The 17,460-nt window shown below is 34.5% G+C and overlaps 1 protein-coding gene across 1 annotated transcript; it reads left to right on the forward strand.

Moving 5' to 3' along the window:
* The first annotated feature begins 3,368 nt into the window (after positions 1 to 3,368).
* Positions 3,369 to 8,347, forward strand: LOC128987311 (uncharacterized). Its single transcript, XM_054408086.1, has 4 exons — positions 3,369 to 3,391; positions 5,451 to 5,593; positions 6,440 to 6,883; positions 8,202 to 8,347. Exons 1-3 carry the CDS (start codon positions 3,380 to 3,382, stop codon positions 6,870 to 6,872), a joined length of 588 nt encoding a protein of 195 aa, XP_054264061.1. The 5' UTR covers positions 3,369 to 3,379; the 3' UTR covers positions 6,873 to 6,883; positions 8,202 to 8,347.
* Positions 8,348 to 17,460: the final 9,113 nt, after the last annotated feature.

The raw sequence follows: 17,460 nt of genomic DNA on the forward strand, positions 1-17,460 counted from the left end.
GTGCTAAAACACAATTTTACGCACACGGTGTGGCACGTGGTACGTTTAACTCTCCAATGGTGCAGAATGTGGAATGTGGTCTGTAAGTGTGAACGAAGCGTGGCATAGACATCTTCCCATCTTCAGCAAGACCTCCCGGTGGTCTTGGACCGTTTCCATTGAAATGCAGCATGACTGGGTAGTCTTTGCAAAGTGCATAAAGGCATAGTTAATCTATAAGTGGCCTTTATCATTTTTACACAATGGTCTAGGAAAAAGATTATAGCACTTTTGTAGTAAATATCAATGAACATTTTAAAAATATTGAGAATCAATTTTATTCCTACAGACTTACCTACTTATTCACCTGGAGTGCGATTTTTATTAATTTAACTGTGTGGGTACTAATCCATTGTAAATCCATGTTTTTTATTTTCATTTTATGAAATTTTGATTTTTAACAGTAAATTTTCCATAAAACCTATAACATATTTGGAAAATCGTGTATTTTTAAATGGCTTGAATGTTTTTGACGAATGATTAGACTATTATTTACTATGTTATTGTATTTTTAACCCTAAACATAATTGTACAATACCCAATTCTGTATATTAAGTTTCAAATTTATCGCACATTTGAAAATATTAGAGTTACTCCCTCCGTTTCCATTTTAAAGGGTTAGGAATCAATAGGAGAGGGTATATGTCAGTTGGCTGATACAGTTTAATGTGATGTGTAAAAATTAATTAATTCCAAATAAGTAACTTAATATAGATCTTGAGTTTTAGCACTCTTTCAAACGTATGAAAACCACAAACACAACTCATTACCTTCCAATCATATGAATCCAGTTACATTGCAACTATATCAACGATTAACCAAGAGAGACTACGGAAGTCGGAAGGATGTGACGCAGAACCGGCCAGCTGTCAGGACCTCAGGACTCAGGATCAAGTGGCATTTGGCTACCGGGTCCTGGACACAGCTATAACTTAAAGGTTAAGACGACCGGGCGCGGCGCTTCCTTTTATTCAACATACAATGCTGAAAGTCTGGTCGGAACAGGTTGACAGAAGTGTTACGATTATGTGAGAGTTTGCGTAATGGTTCCATTTTCTATTCTGTGTGAAAATGGGTGTATTATCGAATACTTGTAAAAGATTTATTCGATGGATTTTGTATGTAGGGTCAAACAAAAAAGATTAGTTTTTAAATTGTGAAGGTTACAATACTATATTTCATCACTAGGGACTAAAGTGAATCTTTTTGCCCGTGTGGTGAACTATATTTTTCGCCAAATTACATAATTAATTAACAAAAACAAAGCTAGAAAACGAAATTATTTGTATGTACAGATAACCTTTTAAAACGACTTTCAGCATGTTTTCAATTCTGCTAATGCAAATAGGGACCTGTTTAGTAAGTTATTCAATTATTTCGTCTATTACGATTGTGTTATTATACTATCGATATGTCGAGCAATTGACAACAATAGGCTAAAACCTTAACTAATAAATCAATCGATAAATAATTTCGATCAATACGATGGCCACAATCGAAATTACAACTGTTTAAAACAGTTGATTTTTACTCCCTAGAGAGTAAAAATGCTACTTTAGACCGGCAACGCATGCATTAAAAACGGGTGTTTTTGCTGCAGTAAGACGAAAAATTAAATTTTGAAATATTAAATAGGGTTTATTTATTTTGACAAAATTACGAACGGTTCTTAAAAAGGGGGAAAGGATGCAAAATAATCGTCATCTTAGCAAGAATAATGGGTACTAGATACATGGCTACTAGATAAATTGGTATTCTAAATACTTAAATGCTACAATGCTTACAATATTAAAATACACACTGGTACACAACTGTGTAGATACTAAGTACACATTTGTATACCTAACATATCTACTACAATGTAGAACAAGATAAATAATATATTTACAAGAGTTCACAATCGTTTCTGATTTGGGGTTTATTATGATAATAGTTCTAATTGTGTTAACAACCATAGTACATATTTAGACTACTTTGGTGATTATAAACTTTTGATAATTTATCAGATTAAGAAAGAAACGTACAATACGTATCACTTACAAGAAACCCGGAAAACCTCACTAAGTTTTAAATACTAGTAATATTATGTAGGCTGCGTACGATAATTATTATAGATAATTAGTTTAGAGTATAGTTTGTTATTGCTATCAAATTTCAGCCAAACCAAATTCCTTTTAACATTTTATGGTTAAAATAAATTAAAATGGATCTTTATTCATACGGTATGATTTCTAAGACACATTGTTGTTAATATTGCCACGCAATTAAAACGTTTTTCGTACATTTTTTCAAACATTTATTTAATATTTTTTGGACATTGGAATAGTATATTATTACATTAAGTTCTACATTTTATAGGAGTGCTTGGACAAGATGGATCGTTTATTAATTCGTTAATTTACTAATTTATCTAACGGTTACAGTATTTTACAATATTACATGGATATACAAGGCATGTGTGAATATACTAATAAATCCCAGAAAGAAAATTAGAATGCTTTTTTTATTATAAGGATAACAAGAGTATAATGGAATTTAAAAGATTATTTTCAATATTAAATAGTTTTTCGAGTACTTTTGTATTGATCGCTCTGACGATTGACCAGACTTTTTAAATATTTTGGTATTTATATAAATAAAACATGTTTATAATATTATAACAATTTATTGAAATTGTTTCATGTATATTGGAGAACTAATCAATTTAAATTACAGCATGAAGTGAATTATGTTCAGGGAGTCGGATATGATAAACCAATTCTTCAGTATCTACATATTTAAAGCCGATGCTTTACTTTTTCAGCCTCAGCTTGAATATTAAATACATATTATCATCGTTTCCCTTTTTGTTGGAAAGGATATCATGTTTTAGCTAATTGTCGTTTTCCTTATTTCAAGTAATTATCCGTTTTTGTATTCTAGGAGAAAGAAACTACAACTATGTTTCCCAAAAAACTTGAGTGTTTTTCTGTCCATATACAAAAAAAGATAAAAATATAATATCCTTATACATATTAGTGAAACAATTAACAAACTCAATTTGCAATTAAACTAATCACGCTCCAATTACACTAATCAGTAATCACGGTTAATTACTCGAGATAACAATCCATCGATGCGTAAAGATGTAAAGAGACCACCCACTCCACAGAGGCCCCTAGAGGTCCTTATAGTCCTGTAACCTCCCTGACCCCTCCCTGGACGTCTCCATGTCATCCCTAGGGACTACCAGGACAGGGGCTTCGCCACCAGGGGTAAGGAGAAAGTGGGGGGGGGGGGCTGTGCTTATAAGAGCGGAGCCAGGAAAGCCCCTCCAAACCGTTCCACTCTCCCAACCACGATGCACGTTTTGGTGAGTCCGTGCTCAGTTTTCTTAGTTATCACTTCTCTCGTGGTCTTCCTGGGTTAAATGGGATTTATTAGCTTTTATGTAGTTCTGTTCTTCTTCTTCTGCTCCGCTTTTGTGTTCAGTTTGTGTTTTTCGGTTTGTTTTGTAGTTGTAATTGATTAGTTTAGTAATAAGTAATTTTTTAAATAGTAATTTTAGGGAAGTAAGATGATAGGATGGGTTTTTTAAAGATATGTGATCTGATGTTTATAATATTAACTTGTCTAAACTCAATTATATTGTTTAATAACTTTGAATGCTTTAAGTTTAGTATTAATTGTTGTTAATTATAATTTCGCTACAGTACTTAACTTGTCGGTATAAAATTCAGTAGCCATTAAGTATTCCTTTTTATATTACGATCAAAATAATTATGAATTTTTGTTTATAATTTAATTTTATTGTATAGTTCTCTCAGCCTTTTAAAAGAAATGTGTCGAAATAAAAATGATTAATTAATAATATACAATATTAAGTTTTTAATATTCTCAAACTTATTTAAAATATGTTCTTATTCTCTTTGACATATCTTGTGTTTATATAAAGTTATCTAAAACAACGGTATTGGTAAAGTTGACTCGAAAAAACAAGAAAACAAAAACATAAATTTTAAAAAATTTTCAAGTTTTTTTTAATATGGGGTAAAAATTTAAACCCATGTTTTGGAAAGAAATCTTTTATAGAGTGGATCACTGTTTATATTTTCTCGATTCAAAATTTGTTAGCAAATTCCTAGAAAAATTTTGTTTGTAGTTGGACTAAATACTTTTTTGAAGACTTACTCGTCCTTATATAATGTCATAACATAGTCGCTGAGGAAATCACAATAGTTGACATTTGCGTCACGATTGTTTTTTTTCATGGCATTCAGAGACTAAGTTAAACATTTTTGACTTATACGACTTTGCATTTGTTTCAATATTTATTTAGTTTTTGAGGGAATTGAGAGATTCATACTGTTTCTATTGCAAGTAACCACAAACCTGTAAGATCTCGAAAATGGGAAATATAGGTATATTTTTGAGTTGAAAGTATTTGAAAGTAGTTGAAAGTGTTTGTGATGTGGGTCCCCTCTGCGTACGGTTTATTTCTTTGCAATTGCTTGGATCGTCATTCATTCTATAAATCGTAATATAAATATTTTTTTTGAAAATTTTGAGTTTTGGTAGAAGGATATAATCCATGGTTAATTAAAATGCAATTGAGATTACTCCGTTTTATATAGCATAAGATTGCCCATGGAAAGAACCAGATATTTAATTCCTAGGTCAATATTGTAGAATGATTTTGAATAACAATTAACTTAGAAGGATCTAGCCACTGACAAAGTGCTGGAGTAGATTGTTGACTTCCATCTAACTATTGACTCAACTGTTTAAACAAGCAAAACCTTAATCGACTACATATTTTTATTCCTTTTGTATCCTTCAGAAACGCTGACTTATAAAGTACTGTAATCAAAGTTACATACCTTCAGTCCAAGTAATTCCTGTTTTAGTACAATGGCAATTTTATACATTTTGGGCGTATAATACCATCATTAGGTCTTCAAAAATCCGTACCATAATCTTCGTAGATTTCTCAGGTCCACCCCGGAAATGTGTACCCCACACAGCCTAAAAAAAAAAAACATTTAGAAAAAAATTATTTGGATTATTTGGACGGTAGCATATTTTAAGTTAAATAACTGTAACTCTGACTAAAATAGAGAGAAAACATAATTTCTGACAGTAAGGCACTGTGTGAGTTGCACATTCAAACTAAGTTTTTTTTTTTTTAAGAATTAATGTTTATAGCCGGCCTATAGAGTAAAAGCCAATTACGTGAGTTATAATAGCTCTATAGTCTGTATGTTGGAACATGTCTCCTGGCCCTTCGTCTAACTGAGTCTGTCCTCAAACCATTGGCTACTCTCTATGTAGACCTCCGGTCAGGAGACAGGATTCACCACACAGAGTATAGGTTATTTCTATACCTAGTATATTTTACTCCAGGACGACTCCTAACAGTGCATGTTCCACAGGTTCTAGCGTGTCTGTTGGCGTTGGTCCCGGCGAGGGCTGAGGAAGATACAGAGGTCCTGGAGGATAAGACTCAGGAGAAGAGGAGTCTGGAGTCATCCTTGTACTCCGCACAGAACGCAGGATACGACCTTGGGGACACCGGGTAAGCACCACCCAGTAAATGTCCTTCCACTGACAAATCTTGGTGTTCAGCTTCTTTGAATTGGTGAAGATATACTCTGTATGATAGAACATGTCTAATGACACTCCGTCTACCTGAGGACTGTCTAATGGTTTTAGGACCGGTGCAGTCCCAGCTATAGACGAAGGTTCAGGAGATAGACTATAGCCTCAAGTTGTTACAGTCCTCTTTTTTCATAAGGAGCATATTTTTTAAATTATTGACTTATCATATTTTAAACCTGCAACATAGTAAAAACACATTAAGAGTGTGAAATGTGGGTAAATGTGTATTTTGACTGAATAGGTTGTTCAAATCAATGTTAATTTTGAGCCACCTTGAAAGAGTGTTTGTAAGTTGCATTTTATTGCTGAATACCAAAATATTAGAAGTTCACAATATGAAAAGATATAGGTGTCACGTAATGTTGATTCTTTTGTAGCTAAACTATTTAAAAAATCTTTGATATTGTGACAGGTTTTGTTTTTAAGGAAAAACTCCGAACAAAGCTATTTTGATACAGTTTTTTCGAGAAGAAAACTTGACTGCCTTAGTTTATTTTGTCTCTCAGTTGCAAATCATAGTGCATGACAAACCCAATGAAAATCTAGAGTACATATAGATGAGAAGAGATGTATATTAAGTAGCCCATTTTGTCCCTTCTTATCTTTTGACAACCATAACTGTCTATCCTTTTACCAACTAACCCTTTAAGTAACGCTTTATTCTACTCTATCCCAGTGATATTCAACAAACTGGTTTTCTTACAGTTAACAAAACCCCGAACTATTCACATTTCTAAATATTCTAACCCACCTGATTTTCCAGGTACGGCAGCCTCTCTAGCGGTCTTGGAGGATACCCAAGTAGCTATGCCGGAGGCTACAACAACTACGGGGGTGGTATCATCTCCCAACACGTAGAAGTCACAAAGCCCGTGGCGGTCCCGGTCTACAAGGCTGTAGCATACCCGGTCCCCCAGCCGGTCCCGGTGGCGGTCCCGCATCCCGTCCCGATCCACGTCCCTCAGCCCATCCCTGTGCACGTCCCGGTCCCGGTCCCGGTGGTGAGGACGGTCCCGGTCACGGTCGAGAAGCCTGTCCCCTACCCTGTGGAAAAGCCGTACCCCGTGACCGTGGAGAGGAAGGTGCCCTACCCTGTACCCAAGCCTTACCCTGTACATGTCCCTGTGTACAAGGTCAAGCATATCTACCACACACCCAAGGTGTACACGACGTACGGACACTACCATCACCACTAGACGCTAGTCAGGTAAATATCGATTTATAGATGGATCATGCAGAGAAGTAAGGTACAGGAAACATGGTGGTTTACTTAAGTGGAGTCTAGCAATAGTTGCTGGTGTCTTATGCTAAGTCCGACGCCGCCATGACTTCATGTTCTACAACGCTCACGGTGGAAGAAGACTCAGTGCCATGCGTAGGAATTTCTGCACAGTGCTCGGACTATTCCTTGCCCGTCACAAGTATATTTCCGACACAACTTACTAGAGCTTAAAGTATACGGTCATCCCATAAGCAAGTTTCCTGCGTACTTTACTTCTCCGATAAAGCCAGATCCGAATCAGTCTTTCAGGTCCTGGGTACAAATCTTACCAATGGCATTAAGTGATAAGGTCACGTCCCTATAGGCCCTGTTAGTAGGTCCCTTCAGGGTACAACTGATAAGGATGATATGATGAACTGGAGAATAAGTAACACTTCTTGAACAAGTTCACTATAGGGACGTGACTTTATCACTTAATGCCATTAGTAAGATTTGTACCCAGGACCTGAAAGACTGAAGCCCAGTGGCTTCAGTATACTAGCTCGCTGTGAACCATAGGTACCTTATTAGATAAACAATTGAATTGAATAGAAAATGTAAAAAATAATTTTACTAAATTCAATACATTTATCGGAAGTAGTAAACATGTAAACTCAAAATGACTCTCACTGATTTGCCTTACTTCTCTGTGAAAACTGATATATTTTATCTAATTAAACCTAGCTATCTTTATCAACTGTATCGTTACTAACTTACATAGAAATCGTTTGAGAAAATGTATTGTTAATAATCCATTAGATGTTACATAAAGACTAGCTGTATCAATATCTCTAAAGAGGACACCGTGTATTTGGCCTTTTAAAATTCAACCCCCTTTTTGATTTCCATACTATGATAGATAAAGTGATTTAAATGATGATAAAAAGCCACGCTTCTAGTTTGAATGAAATGTTTGTATCTGAGAATGAGGTATTTTTACATCACCCTAAAATCGTCGGTTAGATTGAATTGAGTTCCCTTTTATTCAATACTTGCTTTACTGATGAAAATTCATTTTAACCTAAACTAAAAAGTGAAAACATAATTTCACTAAAAGCACCATTAAAAACATAAAAATCCCGAGACTACATCCATCTATAAGTTCGTATATAGGATTTTTCAGTACATAAGACCCATAGTACAGTATGTAGTAGCATTAATAGGCACTTATTGAACCATTTATCTGACAATCCCTCTTTTATTTGTATTTTTTTAACCCAAAACTGCAGAAATCAACCAATCTAACATGTTTATTTTGTTTCAGTTTCCACTAGTCTGGGACTTCATTCTATTCACCTTCATTTGCCATCTACTCATACATTCATCATTTCGTTACCCCACTTTGTTTGTTAACCTTGATGCCAAATAATTGTGTTTTATATTGTAAATAGTGTTTTATATTTTTGTATAAAAAAATTAAAACAAAATGTCGTTTTGTATCACCATGTATTTCCAATTTTTAAGCATTACTGTCAATCAATGGGTTTTGAATGGTATTATTATGTGTATACAGTATAATAGTGACTGAGTTATTGTTATGTTTACAAATGAAATCGTTGATTAAGTCTTGAGAAGTCTGAAGCTTCTTATTATTAATTAGTAGCTAAAGAAGGCAAAAGAAACAGTTAAAACAACTGATAAGGATGATATGATGAACTGGAGAATAAGTAACACTTCTTGAACAAGTGGGTAGTCAGGGAAATCTTGCTCAGTGACCGAATCTGCCAATTATAGTGGTAAACGTGTACGTGTGTTACGGCAATTGGCCGAAGGTAAACTAGGCAGGATGGATAATAAACGTTTTCTTTATAATTTATTCGATGGTCATCTCACTAAATGAAAGAATATTTCATAGAAATCACAGAAAATTACAAAGAATAACACTTTATTTTGAACAGGGGTTTCAAGAATAGTATTTGGGGTTTAGTTATAAAATAAAAAGAAAACAAGGAAAATACAAAAACATTTTTTTTACATTTCTGACATAAAAAAGTTTTATACATAGCTAAAACATAGCAACATTTTGTATGTAGGCTGAAATAGATCAATTTGACGTCTGTAAAGCAAAAATAGTGGCCATGTTGAAGTTTATTTGTAGCTACAATGTTTTGATGACAGGAATTCAACAAAATAAATAGTGTTTTTGTATCTTTCCAGTTTTGTTTTTATTTCATAACTAAACAAGAGAAATGTTTCTTGTTACAGTGGAGACTGCATTTCCAATTATTTCTTAATTAGATGGACCAAATTTCGAAATTCTTGAAAATATACCATATTTTCAAAGAAAAAAAAATCACAAGGAATCAGGTCTGGGCTTCGGGGAGTGGTCTACCAGGCTTACTTTGCTTTTTAACTGATCCAGTGTTTATGAACTGCTTACTCCAACGACGAATGTTATTTTCATGATGTGGAGCTTTGGTAAATGTTCTTCCAAATGCCAGTTTTACTAGAGTCACTGGCTTAAGTTCACTTAATAACATTACACACTTAGCCTTTTTTAAATCGGAAAACATGTTTGTAAAGAAAACACAACGTGACGTTTATTTAAAAGAATAAGTAGGTCGTCGATTCAACAATTAACACATCCTAATTAATGTAAACAAAACTGTTTGAACTACCGGATAAAGGGGTACTTATATGAAATATCTAATATGTCTTTATAATAGTTTTACAGACAGTTAAAACTCCACCATTTAATTTTGTATAATAAAACCACGTCTACTCATTTAATCAATGATTAAACAAAAAAATTAACTTAGGCAGTTTACTAGTATAAAATTCTAATTCAAATAAAGGATCCAAAGTTTTTTTTTATTAAATCATTTTACATGTATTACTGATAGTTTTTCGGTGATACACTTTCAAATTCCTACTATTCGTATTTATATACAGTTCCTAAGGGTAAAATATATAAAAAAATACTGTTCTATAACAAACGGAATACTACTTTTAAACACCAGTCATGTAACTAAAGTCTACTAATGGCCTATTTAGTTTTGGGTTTGTATTATTAGCATAGTAATTTTCAATTTACAAGTACGAATAAATGATGTTTATTTTTTTATGCAATCCAAACTGCAATAATTACTGTGAGACATTTAATGACAAAACCAGGTCATATGTTGGTATCCCTGTTTTACTTCATTGCCGATCAGCTGATATGCATTGTTGCGAAGTTATCTGTTTAGTGTGGTGAATAGCTAACTGTTACAGAACAAATATTAAACTCAAGTGTGTATGTTTATACTATTACAAATTATTGTATGTATATTACTATCGTGCTTATGAACATGTGTTATAACGAAGCATGACAAATTTGAAAAGTAGTCTTATTGGAATAGGTTTTTGTTTGATAATGAACGTATATTTTGAAAACATTTCACATGGATTAGATATGTAAAATATACAAAACATATGAAATAACAATACGTAGGTTAAGAAGAGGATAAAATTATACAAATTACTTTTTCCTACATTCACCCGACAAAGTGGGCTTCCTTGCACAGATTATAGTACATAAAGCCTCATGTGAAACTTTCCTGCACGAACCTCGATTAAAAGGCTAAAGAATATTGAAGATGTCTTAGCTGTTAGATTGGTTTTTATTTATACGTGGTTTGTTTACTTTTTCCCTGAATTAATCTTATGATTCTCATTATAATTACGATAAAGAATAGTTTTTCTTCCACACATTTTTATAAAACAAAAGATATTTTCATAAAATAAGCAATAAGTATGATTGAGATTTGCCTGTATTTAATAAGTGTGTATAACTGTTTTTACAGTAGAGACCCACATTATACTGGTTTTTATGTAGATTTACTAAACATAACCTAAATAAAACTCTGAGTTGTTTGCAACCATTGTTAATCGTCAAAGCTGCAGCTTAAATAATCCTTGGAAGTCATAAATTTCGTAATTCATTAATGCATGTTATAAACTTATTAAGTACACTCGGAAACAAATGTTAAGCTAACCGAATCTCAAATAACTCATCTCAGACGAATCTTTTATATTTCACTTTTACTTCTTAGATATTCTTAAGTTTCATTACGTTTCATTAAATATTAACATTATGAAATTGTCAAACTTTATTAACATATTAGAGCTCGTTCGCTGCGCTCACTTGCCTTCAGGATAGCTCATTCGCTACGCTAACTCGCATCCAGATTGAAGTTCGTTCGCTACGCTCACTCACCTTTTGGTTGCAAATTAGCTGTTGTCATAAATTTAAAAAAATTAAAGTGCTGCACCATGTTGGTAATCCTTGTAACTTTAATGCTATTGAACATCATAGAACAGAATCAACTTGTTTAATTGAAACAGCTGTTAAGATTCATTAATTCCTTTTAAATACGACAAATCATAAGGTTGACATGGGAAACTCCAGGGCCACTGGGGCGGAGCCCGAAAGCCCGATCAAAATAAAAACTACTTAGTTTTCCTATTTAATGCCCAAAGAATCAGTGTACCAAATTTCAGCCTCCTGGGTAAATGGGAAGTGGGAGAATTAGTGATGAGTGAGTGAGTCAGTCAGTGAGGGCTTTGCCTTTTATATATTTAGATTTACGCGTTTTTATGCTTTAAAAAGTCAGTCTTTATTTGACTTTGCCTTCAGTTTAGAGAACGTTTCTAACAGCAGTAGTGATTAACTACGTGCGTCTAGGGCTTTGTAGGCGTAAAATAATGTCAACACAACGTCATTAAACACTGGATAAATACTTTCAATGTATTATTTTAATGTAGAATCATGGAGAATTTACTTCTCTGCGGTAAAAATAAATAATAAAGCTTTTAAAATTATTACATATTGCTACTCTACAATCTGAAAATGTTTATAGTGGATTAGAAATGTTGTAAATTTTATTTACATTTAATGTAAATTGAAAAATAGAGTTACAACAAGCGCGTCTTTTTAAGAGTCTTGTATAGATGAACAACTTTCCAATTTACTATTTGGTATTTGAGTAATAAACCAACAACTAAATTTTACCATACAGAATGCATGTTCTCTAAAAATCCTAAAAAATAAAAATTATAATGTGGTATTGTTTGGTACGGTAATGCATTTTATATGGGATAATTTAGTTTTCGAGTGAATTTCAATTTACCCATCTATATACCTTATATACTAAAAGAAAATTGCAAATCTTATGACAGCTAGCCTAAACATACTACTAGACCAAATTACACGCGGTTGGTACCAAATGAAACATTCAGATAGATGTGCAGAATCCCTTTACAGTATAAATTAAAATAGGCTAAAAAATAAGCACAACAAAATGAATTTATAATTTTTAAAAATTGACATGGTCCTTTATGGGTTGCCATGATGGTGACGAAATAACAACAAAATATAAACAGAAAATCTAAACAAAAGAATAAATTCCAATCATATGTTTTATTTATAGCATGGAGTGAAAATAGAGAAGTTTGCACAATACGTACTTTTGGTCACAGAAAACATACTACTATAACCGTATGTTTTCTGTGTTTTGGTCGAGTTTTCGACCACGGGGCGAGCTCTCGTTTATACTATTATAAAATTGAGGTGGTGTCTGTCTGTCTGTCTGTCTGGGCATCTGTCACGACTAAAATACTAAATCGATAAAGCCAAAATTAAGCACAAAGATTGTCCACATATCTAGGAATATCATAGGCCTATTCACTTTCATGAGTTCCTCTCGGGCTACGCCCCTTGGATGTCCAAAGTTTTGAGGTGAGGTTTTAAAAAATTCCATGGAAGTATGAGAAAATTCACAATGTTTACCTTTGCGTTGACATTTCAATGCAAACAAGCAGAACTGTAGAATACATAACAAATTTCAACTAAATTGGCCCACAGGTGTGGTATGTAGCTCTGTACACATCCACACACAAAGACATCACTTCAAAACCCACTTTTTTGGGTTCAGTGGGACCCAAAACGGATATATCCACTCAAAACTCAAACTCGGGGAGAAATAGGGGGAGAAATTAAAAATGACATCTCAAATCGTAAAAATTGGTTAAGTAGGACGGCTGGAAAAGGGATCGTAGAGTGAGCTGGTTAGTGGTTCCCGAGGTCCCGGGTTCAAATCCCGCAAATCACAAAGGAACTTTTTCTAAGTAATAATGCCGTGACTCCCTCTAGACTGGATTGAAATAATGTGAAGACCCATAGAACCTTGAGGAATTAAAATATCTTATATCCAGAGTTACCACGAGGTAGTGAGTTAGATTTACTCATTCATTGTTGCAATTGCACCGTCTACCAGCTGTTCCAGATGGAGACTTATAAAGGCAGTGAGGACCTCGCTCATCCGATCCCCCCGCACGTCCGACCAGGTGGCTCATCGCTTATTTGTACCGCGACAAATCAGGACAAGTCTAAACAGGTCTGGTCGGGTTGCTCTTATTATTCAACCTAATCTTGCCTTTGTCTCGGATGGTACCGGTAGAATTTAGGTCAGATTATAATTAGCAGATGCTGTAAATATTTATTGGTAGGGAAATTCTTTGGGGAAAATTGGTTTGTTCAGTTAGCTGTTATATTTTACGGAACTTAATTATTAAGATTATATTTTCGGGTTTTTTTACGTCATTGGCAGTTAAAAGATTTTCGGTAAGGGAACAACACAAGCCTTGGTTTTGTTACAACCTAAAATTGTGTTAAATAAAATGTGGGATAATCTATTCATAGCAAAATTAACAAATGTCGTTGCGACTAAATCCATCACGGTAGGAATCGAACTAGTGATCTTCAAATTTGAAGACTCGTTATGAATCCACTCGGTTTCCTAGAATTTTTTTTAAATATCATCTACCATGAAACTTTGATATAGAATATTTATTGATTTATATTGTAAACCATTTTGGATTCCCTTTTCATAATAAAATACATTCAAATCCAACCGATCTGAAATTGTCTGGAATTGCTACAATTTATTGAAATTCCAAATATTAAAACTGCAACTTGTGAATCAGGCAGTAACACTTACAATTGATTTTAAAATGTTAGTTTTGTTTATGTCATGGATTGGTGTTACATAAGAAACCATGGCATAAACATCGAAAATTGTCAATAATTTGTTATAAAGCAAGACTCAGTTTAACATTTTATTGCGTTCTAGACTCTAACCCGTTTTCACATTACTTCAGGACAGACCCAGGAGTTGCGGTATTATCACTTCGATGAAATCCATTGGTGGCCGTTTGAACATTGGCCCACAGGAGCAAAGTTCTACTTCTTACTAGACGAGCTCACTCCTCCCTAAAGTTGTGGACTAAGATTTCGTTATGGAAATGAAGACAAAATATCAAAATGAAGACATTTCTGAGAAGATCATCTACATTTTTGGCCAAGGTAGATTTCCTTCAAATCTTGACATATGAGATATTAGCATTAGGAGAGAGTTTGACAGCTGGTTTGAACTTTACCGCAATGACTTTGACTATTGCAACTTTTTAATCTTCTAGTAAGCCTGTTGATAAAAAAGATTTGTATTAACACACTGATTGACGTGGTGCTATAGCCTGTTTGATGTGTTCTTTATCCTGAACCTTTATCTACCGGGACTAGCCCAGGACTTAAAGCATGGACAAGTTCCCAGTAGACAGAGAGTCAGGAGACAGGTCCCATCATACAGACTATATTAGTAGGAACTATACCGAATCTGATGAAGATGTGTGTAATAATTCGATCAGATAGTGAACTTCATGAGGTCCAAAATTGATCTTTTTGCACTTCAAAATTACTACGAATTACCTTTACCTTGTTTTGACTACTATACGACTCTTACTGGGTTTTCTACTCTATATAGGCGTTTTTACCCCTTTTCATGAAAAAATACAAAAATATGGGTTTTCTACTGTGATTTTTTTCAACTTTGGCTGGAATAGTCTTGTGTGATGATTTTGACAAATTTTCACCTGAGGTCAGGAAAAAACCCACCAGATACCAGATCCCGGAACGTCACGAAAACTTTTTTAAAATCTTGATGAAAAATTTTCACGATAACCATTTAAATAAATATGTAGTGTTGACGTAAAACTAGTCTACAAGAATACTTTTACTTCATCCAAACAAATATAAGTAAATTAAAATCAAAGATAAAGTTTTCAAACGAATCCCCAACAAAGTTTACCACCGTCTACCACGTCACTTTTACAACTCTGTTACCAACCACTTAGTACACCTTACTCTTGTTTATGGCTCAGTCAAAGTTCCTTTAACTCCTTCGGTTGACTTTTACCGACTCCATTATTCCTCTCACACCCGTAACCGGTCCGAGGGCGGAGTCCCTCAGGTCGCCGTCCAGGAAGTGATCTGGAGTACCCAGTAAATCCTACACGTCCTACTTTGACGGTGACCACAGGCCATACTCAGGACGTTGTATATCATGTGACAAGACTAGTGACTCAGGCATTCCTTTGCGTTCTAACGACAAGTAGGGAATTGTATAACTTATGTGTTCAGTTAGGTTGTTGATTTTTCTTTCGTCGATTGGATGGGCGTGCAGTTGAGTTTTTGCTAGAGTGAGCTTCTTGGGACAGTTGAAGTGTTTTTACGTATGTTTAGTCCAGAGTACTATCTATTACAGCGGACCCCCTGTAAAAATAGATAAAACCATATTGATTACCCCTACGTCCATTATTTTCTACATCCAATCTACTTACCACAAATTACCATAATTTGAAATACCAATGAATTAGCTTGAGCAAGAGCAAAGTCACTCTTTAAACTACCGAACTGTTCAACCCGCCGGAGGAAGTTGGGAAACACGTGAAGAAATCGATTAAACGGCAACTGACCAGTCCAGTCTGACCAGGGACCAGTCGTCAATGATTATAAGAAATCAGCAGCGATTACGATTCATATCTGAGTCTTCAGTGTGAAGACTGATACTAATCTAAGCCTACATCTGCATGTATTGCACAATATATAGTTAAGACAGGTCCAATTTGAGGTCCTGTTGATGAGATGGGGTCTTCGAGGTTGGGACAGTCCCGACAGTCACATAAGATCTTCTGGAAATTCCAAAGTGGTAAGGTTAAAGCTGATGGTTTGATCTAGAGGAACGTTTGTTCTTTAACGTATGATCTTGAGGAAGGTTGGAACTTAAAAAAGTTTAATCTGTGGGATGGTTTATTGAGGGAAATCTTATCTTGAGAGAATCATGATCTTGAGGGATGTTTGGTTTTGAGGAACGTTTTATCTTGAGGACCGTTTTTTCTTGAGTAACGTTTTTTTTAAGTAACGTTTGTTTTTTTAGAGATGTTTGATCATGGGGAAGGTTAGGTCTTTAGGAACGTTAGCCTTGAGTAACGTTTGACATTGATGCTAAACCTATAGAGTAAAAAAAACACTTTAAGAGATCGGTTTCACGTCATATTAAGTGGCTATACACTGCCTACATTTTTATATGTACTATAAGCACAAGTACGTGGTAGCTGTAACAGCTGATTTGTAAGACCCTTTACTGTTTCAAACGAGCCACTCGTCCGCAGCGAGTGACTTGCACGTTATTTACCGTACCAACACCGCGTACATCTAAAGGTCGGCCCGATTCCGAAGATCCCAGAAACCACTTGCTCCGACCGGAATCCCGGAATGGCAACAGTGAAATCTACGAGCCTCATAAACATATCTAAAACCACTTTACTGGTGATTTCAACGGTAGAAATGAATTGAAACATTTCACATGGTTTCTGTGGTATTCGATGGATAATAGGGCACGAGGTTGTGAAGTTACAGTCTTGTCGTTTTCATTTACTTCGCTCGTCCACTTACGCCATCTATCTGCGAGTTCAATATTACTAAAAAAGAAAAGACTTTATTATGTTAGGATCTGACATTAATTTACTGTATAGCTTGATTTATAGTTTGTTGAAAAGTAAGAATGGGGCATTTCTAATTTAAATTTCTAGCCTTTAATATTAAATAAAGGAGATATCAACCTTCTTAACCTTGATTTTGTCATTCACATAGGTCTCAAGTTTGTGTGCTATAAATAAATTATCAATCAAGCAAAACGATGAGGTAGTTGGTACAACTTTTGTTAACTTTATGCAGCAACATCAGGAGGCAAACATTCGAAATCTCTGCCTTTCAGAGTCGTCTTTCGCACTTCCGAATGACCAACAGGCTCATTAAGCTGAACAGGTCATTGGTTATCATTTCTTATGATAAAAGAAAAATTTTCCTCAATTTCTTTACATGTTCTACCGTCACACTAAGGGTTAAAAGGTTACCGTCACTAAGGGATCGAAAAGTGGCAGTAGAAAATTATTCATATTTAACACAAAGTATTATTTTCCAAGTTAGCACTCCTATCGTCTATTTCTTAGCCTATACTGCATGCAATATACAAACCTACGACAATAAAATTACTTCGAATGAGAACATTATTTTGCTTATTTATAACAAGCTGAGCAAGGTGATATAAGATTGATTTAGTGCTATAACTTTCTAACTACTTGAGCCTACTAGAGCTCTAGGCCTATGACTACCAGAGAGGGAAAGTGCCATAAAACTGGACCAT

Source organism: Macrosteles quadrilineatus, unplaced genomic scaffold (assembly GCF_028750875.1).
Source record: "Macrosteles quadrilineatus isolate MER2022 unplaced genomic scaffold, UCM_ALF_1.0 Scaffold_2__2_contigs__length_208266976, whole genome shotgun sequence".
NCBI lineage: Eukaryota > Metazoa > Arthropoda > Insecta > Hemiptera > Cicadellidae > Macrosteles > Macrosteles quadrilineatus.

Bases quoted from the DNA above. Each gene is read 5' to 3' on its own strand.
- LOC128987311 (XM_054408086.1), top strand. The intron at 5,594-6,439 runs GTAAGCACCACC...CTGATTTTCCAG, and splicing joins TACGACCTTGGGGACACCGG to GTACGGCAGCCTCTCTAGCG.